This window comes from Falco peregrinus, chromosome 2, assembly GCF_023634155.1.
Source record: "Falco peregrinus isolate bFalPer1 chromosome 2, bFalPer1.pri, whole genome shotgun sequence".
In the NCBI taxonomy this organism is placed as follows: domain Eukaryota; kingdom Metazoa; phylum Chordata; class Aves; order Falconiformes; family Falconidae; genus Falco; species Falco peregrinus.
Window position 1 is genome coordinate 100,513,091 of NC_073722.1, and position 12,851 is coordinate 100,525,941.

General features: G+C 54.5%; 1 protein-coding gene across 26 annotated transcripts in view; it reads left to right on the forward strand.

Annotated features, from left to right (window-relative positions):
* Positions 1-12,851, forward strand: part of LOC101912972 (coiled-coil domain-containing protein 183-like) — a 32,929-nt gene that overhangs the window by 18,726 nt on the left and 1,352 nt on the right. For 20 of the 26 annotated variants that reach the window (XM_055794222.1, XM_055794225.1, XM_055794231.1 and 17 more), the window contains 11 exons: positions 4,466-4,666; positions 5,255-5,549; positions 6,054-9,378; positions 10,252-10,420; positions 10,548-10,652; positions 10,847-10,969; positions 11,364-11,492; positions 11,635-11,695; positions 11,778-11,878; positions 12,155-12,315; positions 12,682-12,841. In XM_055794222.1, coding sequence (XP_055650197.1) covers positions 9,086-9,378; positions 10,252-10,420; positions 10,548-10,652; positions 10,847-10,969; positions 11,364-11,492; positions 11,635-11,695; positions 11,778-11,878; positions 12,155-12,315; positions 12,682-12,841 — 1,302 coding nt within the window. In that variant the 5' untranslated portion in view covers positions 4,466-4,666; positions 5,255-5,549; positions 6,054-9,085. Of the gene's footprint in view, positions 1-518; positions 1,804-4,465; positions 4,667-5,254; positions 5,550-6,053; positions 9,379-10,251; positions 10,421-10,547; positions 10,653-10,846; positions 10,970-11,363; positions 11,493-11,634; positions 11,696-11,777; positions 11,879-12,154; positions 12,316-12,681; positions 12,842-12,851 lie in introns of those variants that run through there. The other 6 variants (XM_055794245.1, XM_055794244.1, XM_055794224.1 and 3 more) reach the window with 6 other exon arrangements.

The following is a 12,851-nucleotide window of genomic DNA, read 5'->3' on the forward strand; positions in this document are numbered from 1 at the left end:
ATGGTCAGGGCCAAGAGGAGACGAGCCATGGGCAGCCAAGCAGAGCCCAGCCGAGGGGTGCGGGGTGCCTAGTTTTTGGACAGAGCTCTCTGTGCCCACAATTCCCACGTGCAGCCAGGTGTCTGCACCCCACAGTGCACCAGGTACTGCCCTGCACCCTCACCCCCACCCAGCACCACAACTGTGATGTGGCCTTGGCAACCTTCTCTCTCCACAGGCACCTCAGTTTGAGAAACTGGCCCAACAGCAGCAGCTGCCCCTCGCACCCAGACAGCCGTCCTGCACATCCCAGCACCCACTGAGAGCCAGACCCAACACCAGCAGCCACCATCTGTGCCTGGAAAACTGGCCCATCTGCCACAGAGTACCAGGGAACTGGCTTCCTACCAGCCAGGCCAGCTGCTGGGCTTCAGTGATGTCATGGTTTAACCCTGGCCAGCAGCCAGGCACCATGCAGCTACTTGCTCACTCCCCCCCACCCAGAGGGATGGGAAGAAGCATCAGAAAGAAATGTAAAACTCCAGGGTTGAGATAAGAACAATTTTATTATTTTATAGGTAAAGCAAAAGCCACGCATGCAAGGAATTCATCCACCACTTCCCATTGGCAGGCAGGTGTTCAACCATCGCCAGGACAGCCGGGCTCCATCATGTATAATGGTTACTTGGGAAGACAAACGCCATAATGCCAAATGTCCCCCCCTTCCTTCCTTCTTCCCCCAGTTTATATACTTAGCATGTCGGCATATGGCATGGAATACTACCTCTTTGGCTAGCTTGGGTCACCTGTCCTGGGTGTGTCCCCTCCCAATTTCCTGTCCTCCTCCAGCCCCCTTGCTGGCAGGGCCCACGGAACTGAAAAGCCCTTCCTTTAGTATAAACATCACCCAGCAACAACTAAAAACATCAGTGTCCTATCAACATTGTTCTCACATCATAGCCAAAACACAGCACTGTACTAACTACTAATAACTATTCCAGCTGAAACCAGGACAAGTGGTCAACCATTTATTGCTGAAGAACAGCACAAGAATAAATACAGAGCAGTAGCACAATTGCCTGGGTCCTAACAGCAGCAGACCCAGGAATTTTGCCAGTTCTGGGCTGTACTTCATACTGGGGCATGCTGGGAGATGGCCATGGGACCTGCTGACCATGAAAACTGGGGTATGGAGCATGAAAAGGACAAACTGACCCTGAACAGAGTGTAGCGAGATCTGGAATGGGGACGTTCTTGGGCTGACGCATGGGGTTTCTGACAGGCCAGTCAGAAACACTCTGCAGGCCCATTTAATGGAAATTATGGGTTAATCCACAAGTGGACAGCCTGGTTACTGGGAAGGTGCTAGACCAAACTGTTCCATCTGCTCCTGCAGCCCCACTATTGGGAAGGTAACCACGGAGCTCCCATGCTCCAGCCCTGGGAGCCCTAAAGAGCTGTCCTAAGGACTGTTGGGTCATCCCAGAACCCCCACCTGCTGGCTGCCTAGTAGCTGTGTCAGTGGGCACTCCTGCCCTCCCCCCAATAGAAATCCTTGGGTGCCCCTGATGCAAGAAAATATAATGAAAAACTTAAAACTGCTGCAGGCAGGAGCTGCATAGATAACAGAAACATCAACACACAAGCTGGAGCCTCACTGCCTGGAGAGACGCTCTGGGGCTTGGCCTGCTCAGCACTTCAAGGGACAGTTAGTAAGATGTAGGTGAGCCCCACAAGAATGTAAATAAGGAGCCTTCTGATAAGGACCTGCTAACTGCTAAAAGAAAACAAACTACTGAAGTGATAAGACTCAAGGATACTCAGGTAAAATAATTGTGGTAGTGGGAGATTGTGACCTTCTATTCAAATGCCCCCCCCCAAAGAGGGTGGATCCCCCTCTTGGGGAGTGTGCGTAGTGAATTTAGAATGAACTGTACCTTTAAATTGAAGCGAGAAAACAACTAACCCATAATTAGTAGGTGTAGACTTTGGGCAGAACTAACCAACTTCACTGTATATATATATATATTATGAGTACAATTAAGTGTGCAAGTTGGGAGGAGTGATCCCCCTTGCACCCAGTGCCACAGTAAACACACCTGCTTTATTACTCTCCTTGGGTTGTAGAGTACAATTCCGCACGTCAAGGGGTATGGCCCTGGGAACTGGGGGAGAAGCTGGCATATGGCTCAAGAACTGGTAGAGAGGGAGGAATGTGGGTGTCATAACTGGGGGAGAGGGGCCACTACTGGTTGCTTCTCTGCTGCTTTGCTCATTGCTGCGGGGATGGGATGCATCCCCAGAAGGGGAAGGGGGAGCGCCCTGGGATAGTAGATCCCCAAAGGAGCCAGAGCCTGCTGTCCTGAAGGCCAGGGCGAGGCAAGCAGCTGAGATGGGGGTTTCAGGGAGACCCTCCTCTCCTCTCCTGGCCCCCATACCCCCGTGCTGCTGAGAGCTGGGGAAAGCTCTCCAGGCTGGGGGAGGCAGCCCTGGCACAGCCGCCTGCCCAAGGGTAGCTGCCTGCAGGAGAAGCAGCCCCAGCTGGGATGTGTCTCACATTGTGGGGGTCACTTCTTCAGGGAAACCTGCAGCCCTTCCCTGTGGCGGGGTGGCCCCGCCAGCTGTGCTGCAGGGTACAGCCTGTGGCCCGGCCGTGTGGGGGCTGTGGTGGTTTTAACCCCCACTCGCAGCCTCTCCCCCCGGCAGGCTTTGGGGGGGACACAGGTTCACTAGGAGAGACCCGCCCAGCCTGCGGCACTACCAGGAGCCTCGCTTGCTTTTCAGGGCATTCACAGGCCGTTCTATCTGGGCTTCTTCCCATCCATGGCTGCCTGGCAGGGCTGGCGCTTGCTGTCAGCTCTGCTCTTGGCTGACTGCTTCTTAGGGTTTGACTATTTGTGTAGTGGCACTTTGCTGTTGACACAGCTGGATGGGCTACAGCCAGCTGCCAGTAAGATGGCACTGCTGGAGCTGGTGCAGCGTGCTGAGGTCCCACTGGAATCCCAGCTGTCACACACAGATGCAGTCGTCTTGGCTGACTAGCAGCTGAGAAAGACAGCAGTGTTGAACAAGCTCTCACAGGGAGTAGGTACCGGCATGTTCTTGCACCTGTTTGGTATTCTCTGATAACATGTGAACCAAGTGACCGGCTGCAAGGTTTGAAGGGGGACAAGTGAGGTGTGGCTCTCAGGAGAGAAGACACTACTTGGATTCCAGCAGATACAGTGCTGCCTCATTCTGGACTCCAAGGCTCAATTTTGTAACCTAGTTTCTATGCGCTATAAAAGCAAACCATGGATAACAGAGAGCACGAGTTTGTGCTGATGGCAGCCAGTGTCATAAGCCTACTCACTGATGTGCCAGAAGGTGTATGTGCCTACATGAACAATGCCGAACTCCATAAAGGCAGTCCTAACTGCCCTGCCTTCCCCTGCCTGTTTTAAGTTGTTGGATTTCTCCTTTACCAGCAGCACCTATATCACCTCCTTTCTATAGCAAAAGCAAGCCGCTAAATACCTTCTCCAGGGGAGCAGTGCTGTGCTTTCCCAAGGCGTTTTTGGGCTCTCTAAGAGTACAAATGTGAGGGGTCATTGTTCTCACCACAGAAAGCAGAACTTTTATGGTATCACATGGCTACCAGGGCAAGGTGAGAAACACCAAGAGAATTCCTTCCTGGCACCTGCTCCAGGGGAGCAGTGCTGCACTTTCCCAAGGTGAGTTTAGGCTCTGCACAACTGCAAAAGTGTTGGGTTAGTTTTCTCACCCCAGAAAGCAGGTTGCAGAACTCTTGTGGTGTCCTTCACATGGCTACCAGGGCAACGTGAGAACCAAGAGAAGTGCTTCCTGGCACCTTCTCTGGTGGAGCTGTGCATGGGTGGTGCCATGGAGCATTTTGGCTCCAGATGAGTGCAAAAGTCAGTGGTTTTGTTTCTCACTCCAGAAAGCAGGTAGCAGAACTTTGGATGCAGGGAAAGGAAGGGGACAGTTGCTTACTTTGGACACTTCAATGAAGTGCTATATATTATATATGTGTGTGTGTGTGTATATGTATATATATACACATACATAAATATATATAAATATATAAATAAATATAAATATAAATAAATATAAATATAAATAAATATATATATAAATATAAATATATATATAAATATAAATAAATATATATAAAAAAATAAGGAACAGATCCACTTTCTTAGTCCTCAGTACAATATGAACAGTGGACTTGTGGTGATGAGAATTTCAGTAAAACTTCACTTCTCTTTTTGTAGTTGGGTGTGTCTGCGGTGGGTTTTTGTCTGCAGACTTTCCAATGGTGCCTGCCATAATGGTGTACATTACTAATACGGTTGTTCTTTTGCTCCGCTTCCTGTCTAACCAAACCATTCAAGCAACTGTTAAATTTAACAGAGTTACTAACATTTTCATTCTTAGGTCAAATCTGTGATGTTTATTAACTAATGTCTTGATTTTTACTGTACAGATTTTATCAAAAAGGGAGCTGCAAGGATTGGACAAAAAACGACAGACACAGCTGGAGCAGATGTTTAGAGGCATCACAACTATTGTGGCTGGCAAGTGTGTGAATCCTTAAACAAAGAGGCCATAGACAGTGATCAGTATAGAAAGAGCCATGAATGATATTCGCTACTCCGTCAAGCCGCACAGGAGCACAAAGCAGCAGGTTGGTTTTCTCGCGACATGAGCTGCTGCTCAGAGGTGGCTTTTCAAGCCTGATTTCTCCCTGCGCAGCCACGGAGGGGTGAGCAGAGCACTGTGGTCTGAAGCCTGCAGAGCGGTTACTCAGCTGGCTGGCAGCTGCATGCTGGGTACAAGCAGCTTCTGAAACTCACGCAGTTTGTTTTCTAACAATGTGGGGAAGGGAGAAAGAAAGAAAGAAACCAATTAAAGCAGCAAGAAGCAACAGTGGTATGCCTGGAACAGAAGGAAGTTTTATCATTTATTTTAATTAAGGTGGTGAATCAGGCTTTGCATCTGAGCCACGTGGGTTTCTGTTGTTTTGCAGTATGGCTGCTATTGAACGTGATTTTGGGCAGGCTTGTTAAGTATTTGAAGTGGTCACAAACAGCCAGACCTCTGCCTTTTCTTGCTGCTCTACCAAGAGAGTGTAAACCATACTCCCTGCAGCAGGGTGACAGTGATCAGTGCTGAGAACTGTGTCTGGAGCTAATGCAAAGGATTTGAGATTTTGGTCTGTGCGAGGGTTTGTAAGCAGGTGTGTCAATGCTCTTTCCTCTTCATGTCGTGACAGGCACTGGAAGTGATCAGACAGTTAAAGGAAACCATGCAGATCGAACGTGCTCACATGAGGCTGCGATTTATCCTTTCAGCAAAGGAGGGGAAGAAACTGAGAGAAAAGCTCAAGCCCCTGATTAAAGTTATTGAGAGTGAAGATTTGCACAAACAGCTGGAAACTGGGAGTAATAAAGCAGTCCTTGGGTGTCATACTTGATTTGACTACCACCTGTACCTTTGACTAGACGATGAATGAATATGTGGAAGATGTTGAGATAAACTGCAGGTTTACCAGGGGTTCTAAATCAGAGGTGTGCTTTGTGGTTTTAACGTCACCTAATCCTAGTGAGGTCAGCGTGCGAGTAGCCTTTATTGTACAGAGGTTGCTGCTTCAAGCTGCGGAGGAGCAGTGTCATTCCTCTTAGCAGTGATTATCCTACAGCACGGATAAATTTCTCTGCATGTATGGAATGTTACTCTTCATTTGGTGGGTCAGGCCTGTATTTGACAGCGGTTAATTAGGTTTTGAAAAAATAGTCTATGGCAAAGCAGAATTTGGTATTAGCAAGTGTCTTTCAGAGACCAGATTAGAATCTAGCAATCCCAGCTGTCAAAAGACATGCCCAGCATGGGTAAATGGAACTGCAGAGCCTCTGTGGAAAGATTACTTGATAGAAATTGCTTATCAATTCTGCAAATTCCTTCTTAGTCACTAAAGCATTTTTATTTTTAATGAAAATTAATGTGAGACCTTGAAAAGGGTCTAATGACAATCAATTACTATGGCTTGACTGATGACCTGTGAAAAATTTCAGGTGTGCCTTATTGACCCAGGCTGCTTCAGAGAGATTGATGAGCTGATACGGAGTGAGACAAAAGGGAAAGGAACCCTGGAAATGCTGAGTCTGAAAGACGTGGAGGAAGGAGACGAAAAGCTTGAATGAAAGCCTTCCCACAGCAGTTCTACTTGCAACAACATTCTATGAAATGACTGGTGGTAGCCATGCTCTTCTGTTCAGCCTTCATGTTTTTTCCAATCTCCTGCTGCTAGATATTTCTTGACACTAGTCCTCTGGGATTTTTCCATGCAGTGTAGGTTTTTTTATCCTTCTACACTTGGTTGGTTTACAAATGTGTTTGTCTGCAGGAACATTTTGTGTCAGTTGTACTAATGAGGCCTGAGTTAAGATGTGGTACAAAAGTGACTCTCGCTTTGGTTTACTCTAAGGGTTGCTGTTGAAGAGCGTTGGGCTGATACGGTGCCCATCGTTGCTATCTGGAGCTGTCAGTGCTGAGCAGCCGGTTGCATAGATCGCTGAGGGGTGAGTTTGTGAGGAGAGGAACCTTCAGAAGAGAGCTGCATTTTCACTTCTGAGCAGTTGCAAAGCATGGATCGTGCCTAAAAATTGATCTGCTGGCAGCACGATCACTGACTTGGGCTTCTGCAGTTAGCTGCTTGATAACTCGAGTAAAGGACCATTCTTAAAGATTTCCTATGCTGGATAGAGGACTACTTGCTGACTTAGAAAAAATGTTCTCCTCCAAATAACTTATTTGTGACACATATTTAGCTACCCTAAGGAAAACGAATTATCACCTATTTATATATTATAGATACAGAAAGACAGTATTTTTGTGAATGGTATAGGAGGTGCCTCTGGCCACGGCAATGCTTTTAGTAGGCCGAAGGGGTGGCCTGCGCTTGTGAGCTGTTCATTCCACGGCATCAGTGAGAATCTCCGACAGGCATGGGTGGCCTCTGCCCATCAAGCTGGACAGGCTTTTGTTGGGCCGCCATTCCACAGCAGGAGCGGTTTGGTTGTGCCCCGTTTTAGTGCGACACAGAGCAATCCTGGCAGCTGTCCTTTCTCCTCTCGCTGTTTATGCTGCTTTCTAATACCTGCCCAGCATTTCCAGGCAGCTCCTGAGGCACAGGATCTAGTTGATGATAATTCCATGAGATTTTGTCTCAGCTGTGTTAAACAGATGCTTTTTAGTGGAACTGGTGTGTTTCAAAGAAGAGGGGAAGAGAGGACAGCAAGTGGAGGAGGAGAGACAGAAAATGCAAACCACCAGGCAAAGCCCCTGTGCTTGGGTGACCGAAAGCTCAGCCAGCAGGGATTTACGGAGCCTTCAGCGTGACGTACCCCTTCCCATGCTAACAGCAGGCAGCAGGTCAGGAGCTGCAGGCTAGCCAGCGCCTCGATGTCTCTCCCAGACGAGTGCTGTGTTCATCATTGGCTGTTCACTTTTAGCGCGCCCGACTGCCTGCTACATGAGAACTGAAGGGAGCTCTGGCTTGCGCTGCTGACGTGACCTTTTCCTTTGTAGTGTGAACAGCATGGGAAGTCTCCAGAATTTAGGCAGGGAGGGCTGAAGACAACTGAAAGCAGAGAGGTTTGACGTGTGAGGTGCAGGGGGCCTGTGGGACTAGACCCTTAGTCAAAGGCTTCCTCCTGGAAGCTGGTTTCTGCAGGCGCCTGTTGACACGAGCTTGTACAAGCCTGGCTTACGTTTCTTGAGCAATATTTTGGAAGGACCGTCTACTCGAGAGTCTGAGTTTTGCTGAGGGCCACTGAAATGGACATCCTTGAGGCATTTTAGCCATTCTTCTAAAAAGCTCTCTCTTGCCCCCCCAGTAACCTGCCGTGATGTTTAAATGCTGCCTAGGACAGTGTAGTGGCATAATGACTCTATTTGCCACGTGGGCCCCGCCTCAGTGTGGAGACCTCTACATGCATGGACAGACTGGCCAGCTTCCTTGTGGGCACAAAGCCTTCACTGCTTGTCTTTCAAAGGGCCATCTCTTCATGCGCATTTTTATGAAGCACAGAAGATGATAATGTCTGTGTGTAGCCTGTCACGGGCCATTGGCGTTAACATGCAATCCATCAGTCTGCACATGAGGTGCTGAGTAAGAGCCTGGGATGATCCTGTGTCGGTAACACTTGATTTCAGAATCCTCTAATTTCTTTGTTTCCTATTTTCAGCAGCTAGAGCACCATAGGACGGCTGCACATTAAAGATCTCGAGTTACAGAAACGTTATCAGAGCTGATCTACAAGCTTGGTGCTAGGAAGGGAGTTTCCCTCTATAAGGAGTCTTTTTCTGCAAATCAAAGATTGAGGGTTATCCTCCTCTCTGGTAGAGGGAGCTTGGTTTTATTTCTTAACAAATAAATGTACATGCTTGCATTCCTTGCTGTGTCCGTAGCTGAGCCAGAACATGCGGGAAGGACAAGACCAAAGCCCAGTCTCAGCAGCTGGTCTACAGGAACAGACCTCCCTGCGTAGCCATTCCCTGCCTGAGGCACTGATGTTGCAGAGGCGCGTGGTGAGGCAGGAACGGGCTCCTGGTGCCATGCGAAACCAGCCGGCAGCTGCCAGAGAGCGCGGGGGGGCTGTTCGGGTCCACGGTGCCCACATGTATTCCCTGCAAGTGTCCTGGCCCGCATCTGGTGGGGCTTGGAGGGGTCCCCCAGCTGGGTGGGCTGCAACTGCTGCAGCCACGGTGCTGGGACCGCGCTGCCCGCCCTGCCTTGGGCTGCCTCAGTAACTGGTTATTCATTCACCTGTTGCCCACAGAAGCGGAGAGGAGGGGGCCGTGGGTGGCGATGGCTGAGCAGGAGGCGCTGGCCGAGCAGGAGGTGTGTGCCATGCGGCACTGGGAGGTGCCGCCGTGACAGTTCCCCCAGTGCAGGGAGTGAGCTCAGCTCTGTGATGTCACAGCCCGTGTCACAGCCTGCCAACGTCCTAACAGCCCGGCAACGTCTCCACCGGGCAGTAGAGCCACGACGGCTGCCACGTGCGCAGCCAGGCTGGAGAGCCGAGGCAGGAGCAGCGGCACCATGCCGGGCCGCAAGGCAAACCTCAGCCAGCGCGCCCAGGAGCTGTGTGCCGCCGTCGCCTTGCAGGGTGCTGCCCCTTGGGCTTCTTGTGGGGACGGCCTGGGGCGGGCGGGTGGCTCTCGGTCCCCGCGTTGTCCTGCACGGTACCAACAGCGCCTTTGTGTCCCCCAGAGCAAGGCGGGAAGTTTTGCGCGCAGCCGCGTGAGGAAAAGCGCAGTGGGACCAGAGAGCGGCTCCCCCGCCTGTGTGAGGCTGTGCAGGAGGACGTCCGTGCCCGGGGCCATAGCCAGCAGGTACCGTCGGGTCCCTCCTGCTCTACCCCTGCCTGGCGCTGGCCCTGTCGGGAGCGGGCGGCACAGGGCAGCACTAGGCTGGGACTGGCCCCAGGCTGGTGGTGATTGTTCTCTCTGCCCCTCTCGTGCCCACAGCACAACAGACGCAGCGTGTCTGAGACCTGCAGAGCGCCAAAGTCCTTGGGGGCCACTTTGGCCAACCAGACAGGGCCCAGCGCGCCCGGGCTGCTTGCAGGGGGCTGGGGCTGTGGGAAGGCTCAGAAGGACAGGGTGGGTGGTAGAGTGACCTGGTGCCGGCACAAGGACAGCCCCCCAGGGCTGGTGTGGTGCAACCGGGGGTGTTTGTGTGTGGTCCCACGGGTCCCTTTCCACTGCGGGACCCACCCGTGCAGATCCTCCTTGAGCTCCCTGAGCAGATCTGTTGTCCCGGCAGTGCTCCCGGCTGTCCCAGCCTGTGTGTGCCCAGGGCTGCCCGGGTTCCTGCAGCTCCAGCCGCATCCCTGAGAGAGAGATGCTGTCCCTGCCCTGCCCTTCACTGCCCGTCCCGAGGTTACAACGCGGTTATAAGCCCCGCTGCGGTGACAGAGACCCTGGCCCCGCAGAGCTGCCTTTGCCCGGGGGCCTCTTGCAGGGCCAGCGGCAGGCGGGTGCGGGGGGGTGGTGCTGCTGCTGCTGCTGCTCTCCGGCACCCCCGCAGCTGGGGCACTGATGGATTCGATTGACGCCCAGCCCTGGGTCTCAGTTAGGCAGCGCCCCTAAGTCCGGTGTCCCCAGCTCCACCCTGGGGGCAGTTTTCCAGGCAGGACCCCCTTGTGCCGCGGGCGCCCAGCAAGCTCTGCCTCCAGCCTGCTGAATGCTCGCATGCCCATCCAGGTGGCCCAGGAGAAGCTCCAGGCCGACATCTATGAACGGGGTGAACACCTGCAACATGCTGCTGCACCAGGTGAGGCAGCGGAGACAAGTGCGGGAGGAGCTGCAGAGGCGGCTGCAGCAGCTGCAGGATGCTGCGATGCCTGACAAGCGGCAGCAGGCACAGGCGCAGGTACCTGGGACCCCCTCCTGGGCTGGCAGCATCTGCAGAGGGCTCTAAGCCAGCCCCTGCACCCCCCGGCTGGCCTCTGGGCTCGGCATGCGGGGTCACCCCCTGTACCCCCCCACCTCTGCCCCAGGCCATTTGCCAGCTGGAGAAAAACATTGAGAAGGTGCTCCTCAAAGTCCACACTGGACAGAAGGTGACTGCCCTGTACCTGGTGGTGCGGGATGTCCTGAGGAAGGTGAGCTCCTCCCCACCGTGCCATCGTGCCACCTGCTCCCCCAGCAGAGACAAGGAGGTGCCCCAGGGGCAACGCTGGTGGGACGCCCCCCTCCCAGATCAAAGAGGTCCTCCTGCTCCCCTCCATCTGCTGTCACAGCACGGGGGACCCCTGGGGCTCACTGGGGTGACGTGCTGTGGCTCCCTGTGTCCCAGGAGCTGGCCCACCTGCCTCCGCACCTGGACCTCCTGTGCAAGATGGCCGAGCTGTATGGTAGGGAGCTTCAGGACATGGATCTCATGGCCTTGGAGGCCTGCAAAGCCGCTGACAGAGCCAAGGTGAGATGGCCAGGGGCACCTCGGGGCCCTTTTCCACCCTCCAGAGCCCACCGACGGCACCATGTGCCCCGGAGCTGCTGAGTGTGCCTTCAACCAAGAGCAAAAGAGCCGGAGCTGGGCTTGCCCACAGCACCCCGATGGCTCCATAGCTCCTCCCGGGTGTCGCTCTTGGGCCGGGCTGCCCTGGGGCTGGGGACAGCCTGCCCGAAGCCCCAGCTACGGCGAAGGCAGCACGCTCCACCCGCCAGCCCTCCTTGCCCACTATCCTTCCCAGCCTGTCTACTTGGCGGCGGGGCTGGTCATTGCTGACCCTGGCCATCCCACAAGTTCAGCTGGCTGCCAAAGGTCCGTTCCAGCTTTGACAGCCACTTCTCCCTTCTCTGACACGCTCCAGGAGGATGCAAACAGGACGCGCAGCCGGATCCTTGCGGAGAGAGCGCGCATGTACCGCTCCCGGGCCACCCGGGAGGTCTCTGTAGACACAGGGTGGCGGAAGGATGTGTACCAAAGGCACCTGAGAGCGGTGAGCTGGGGGTCCTGGCACAGGCCAGGCTGTGGGCAGACAGCAGGCATCAGTGCCGGGCCCCCCACGGGTCGGGGGCCTGCAGGGCCAGCTCCCCCCCGGCTGTCAGCAGCATGGGGGGTGACAATGCACATCCTTGCAGCAGGAGAGGCACGAGCTCATCGTGGACTCCCCGACCCCGGCCTCACAGGACCAGCTCGTGGGTGAGTGCCTGGCAGGGTGCAGGGGGGTGGGACGCGGGCACAGCCGCAGGCATCCTTCCCTGACGCTTCCCTCCCACCCCAGGCACCAGTCTGGAGGCCGTCAGGTCCCAGATGGAGCACGAGGCCAGGGTCACGCAGAAGATGCAGCAGGCCAAGGCTGCGCTGCAGTGCTCCAGGATCTGGGTAACGTGACCCCCCCCTCTGGCAAAACCCACGGCTGCTCAGGGCCCGGGGAGCTGAGAGCCCTCTGCTTGCCTTGTTTCATTGTGGGCTTCTCTGCCCTCCTCTGCCTCGGGAGACCCCCAGAGGCCCTCTGGGGCGGGCAGGGATGGCACCACACTTCTCCGTGACATGAGCTTGCAGCCGTCCATGGTGCACACGGCTCCCCGAGGCCACGGCCCGGGTCCTGTACCCTGCAGGAGCACCGGGGGCTGAGTCCTCGTGCTCTCCCCCGGGCAGGACATACCCGGCAGGCTCCTGGAACAGCAGAAGTCCTCGGCGGACCTGGAGCAGTGCATCAAGGAGGGCGAGGAGAAGAAGCGGGCACTGGCGGAGAGGCTGCACGAGCTGGAGCTGAACCTAGCTAAGCTGAAGTTTCACCAGCCCTCCAACACAAGCAGGTATGCAGTCGTGTCCACCGGGCCACAGCCCTTGGCGGGGGGGACACGTGTGTGCCAGGTGTCCCGACACAGCAGGGCACCCCTTCCCACGTCCCACTGCAGCCGCCCACCCCTCCTGTGCCGCCAGGTTTTCTGAGCAGGGGGCTCCCCCAGCTCTGGGCCTGGCAGAGCACCCAAAGCTCCCGCTGCGGCGGCAGGAGGACCCCCGCTTCTGGCCTGGCGTGGGAAGTGGTACCAGCAGCGTGGAGCTGGGTTGCAGGCAGCACCTCTGCTCTGCATTGGCAACCTGAGCAGCTTTTGCAACAGCTCTAGGGTGTTCCTGCCCCCCCTGTGCACTTGTATGGATGTGAATGTGCTTGGCTCCAGGGTGCTGGAGGAGGAGCTGCGGCTGAAACTGCAGTGCCAAGAGGCTCGGCTGGAGGACATGCGGGCCCAGATGATGAGGAGCAAGGATGTTCTGCTCAAATGTGAAGAGGACATCGACAGCCTTTTCGTCCGCCTGCAGGGCATCACCGTGCCCGGCCAGGTACCCACAT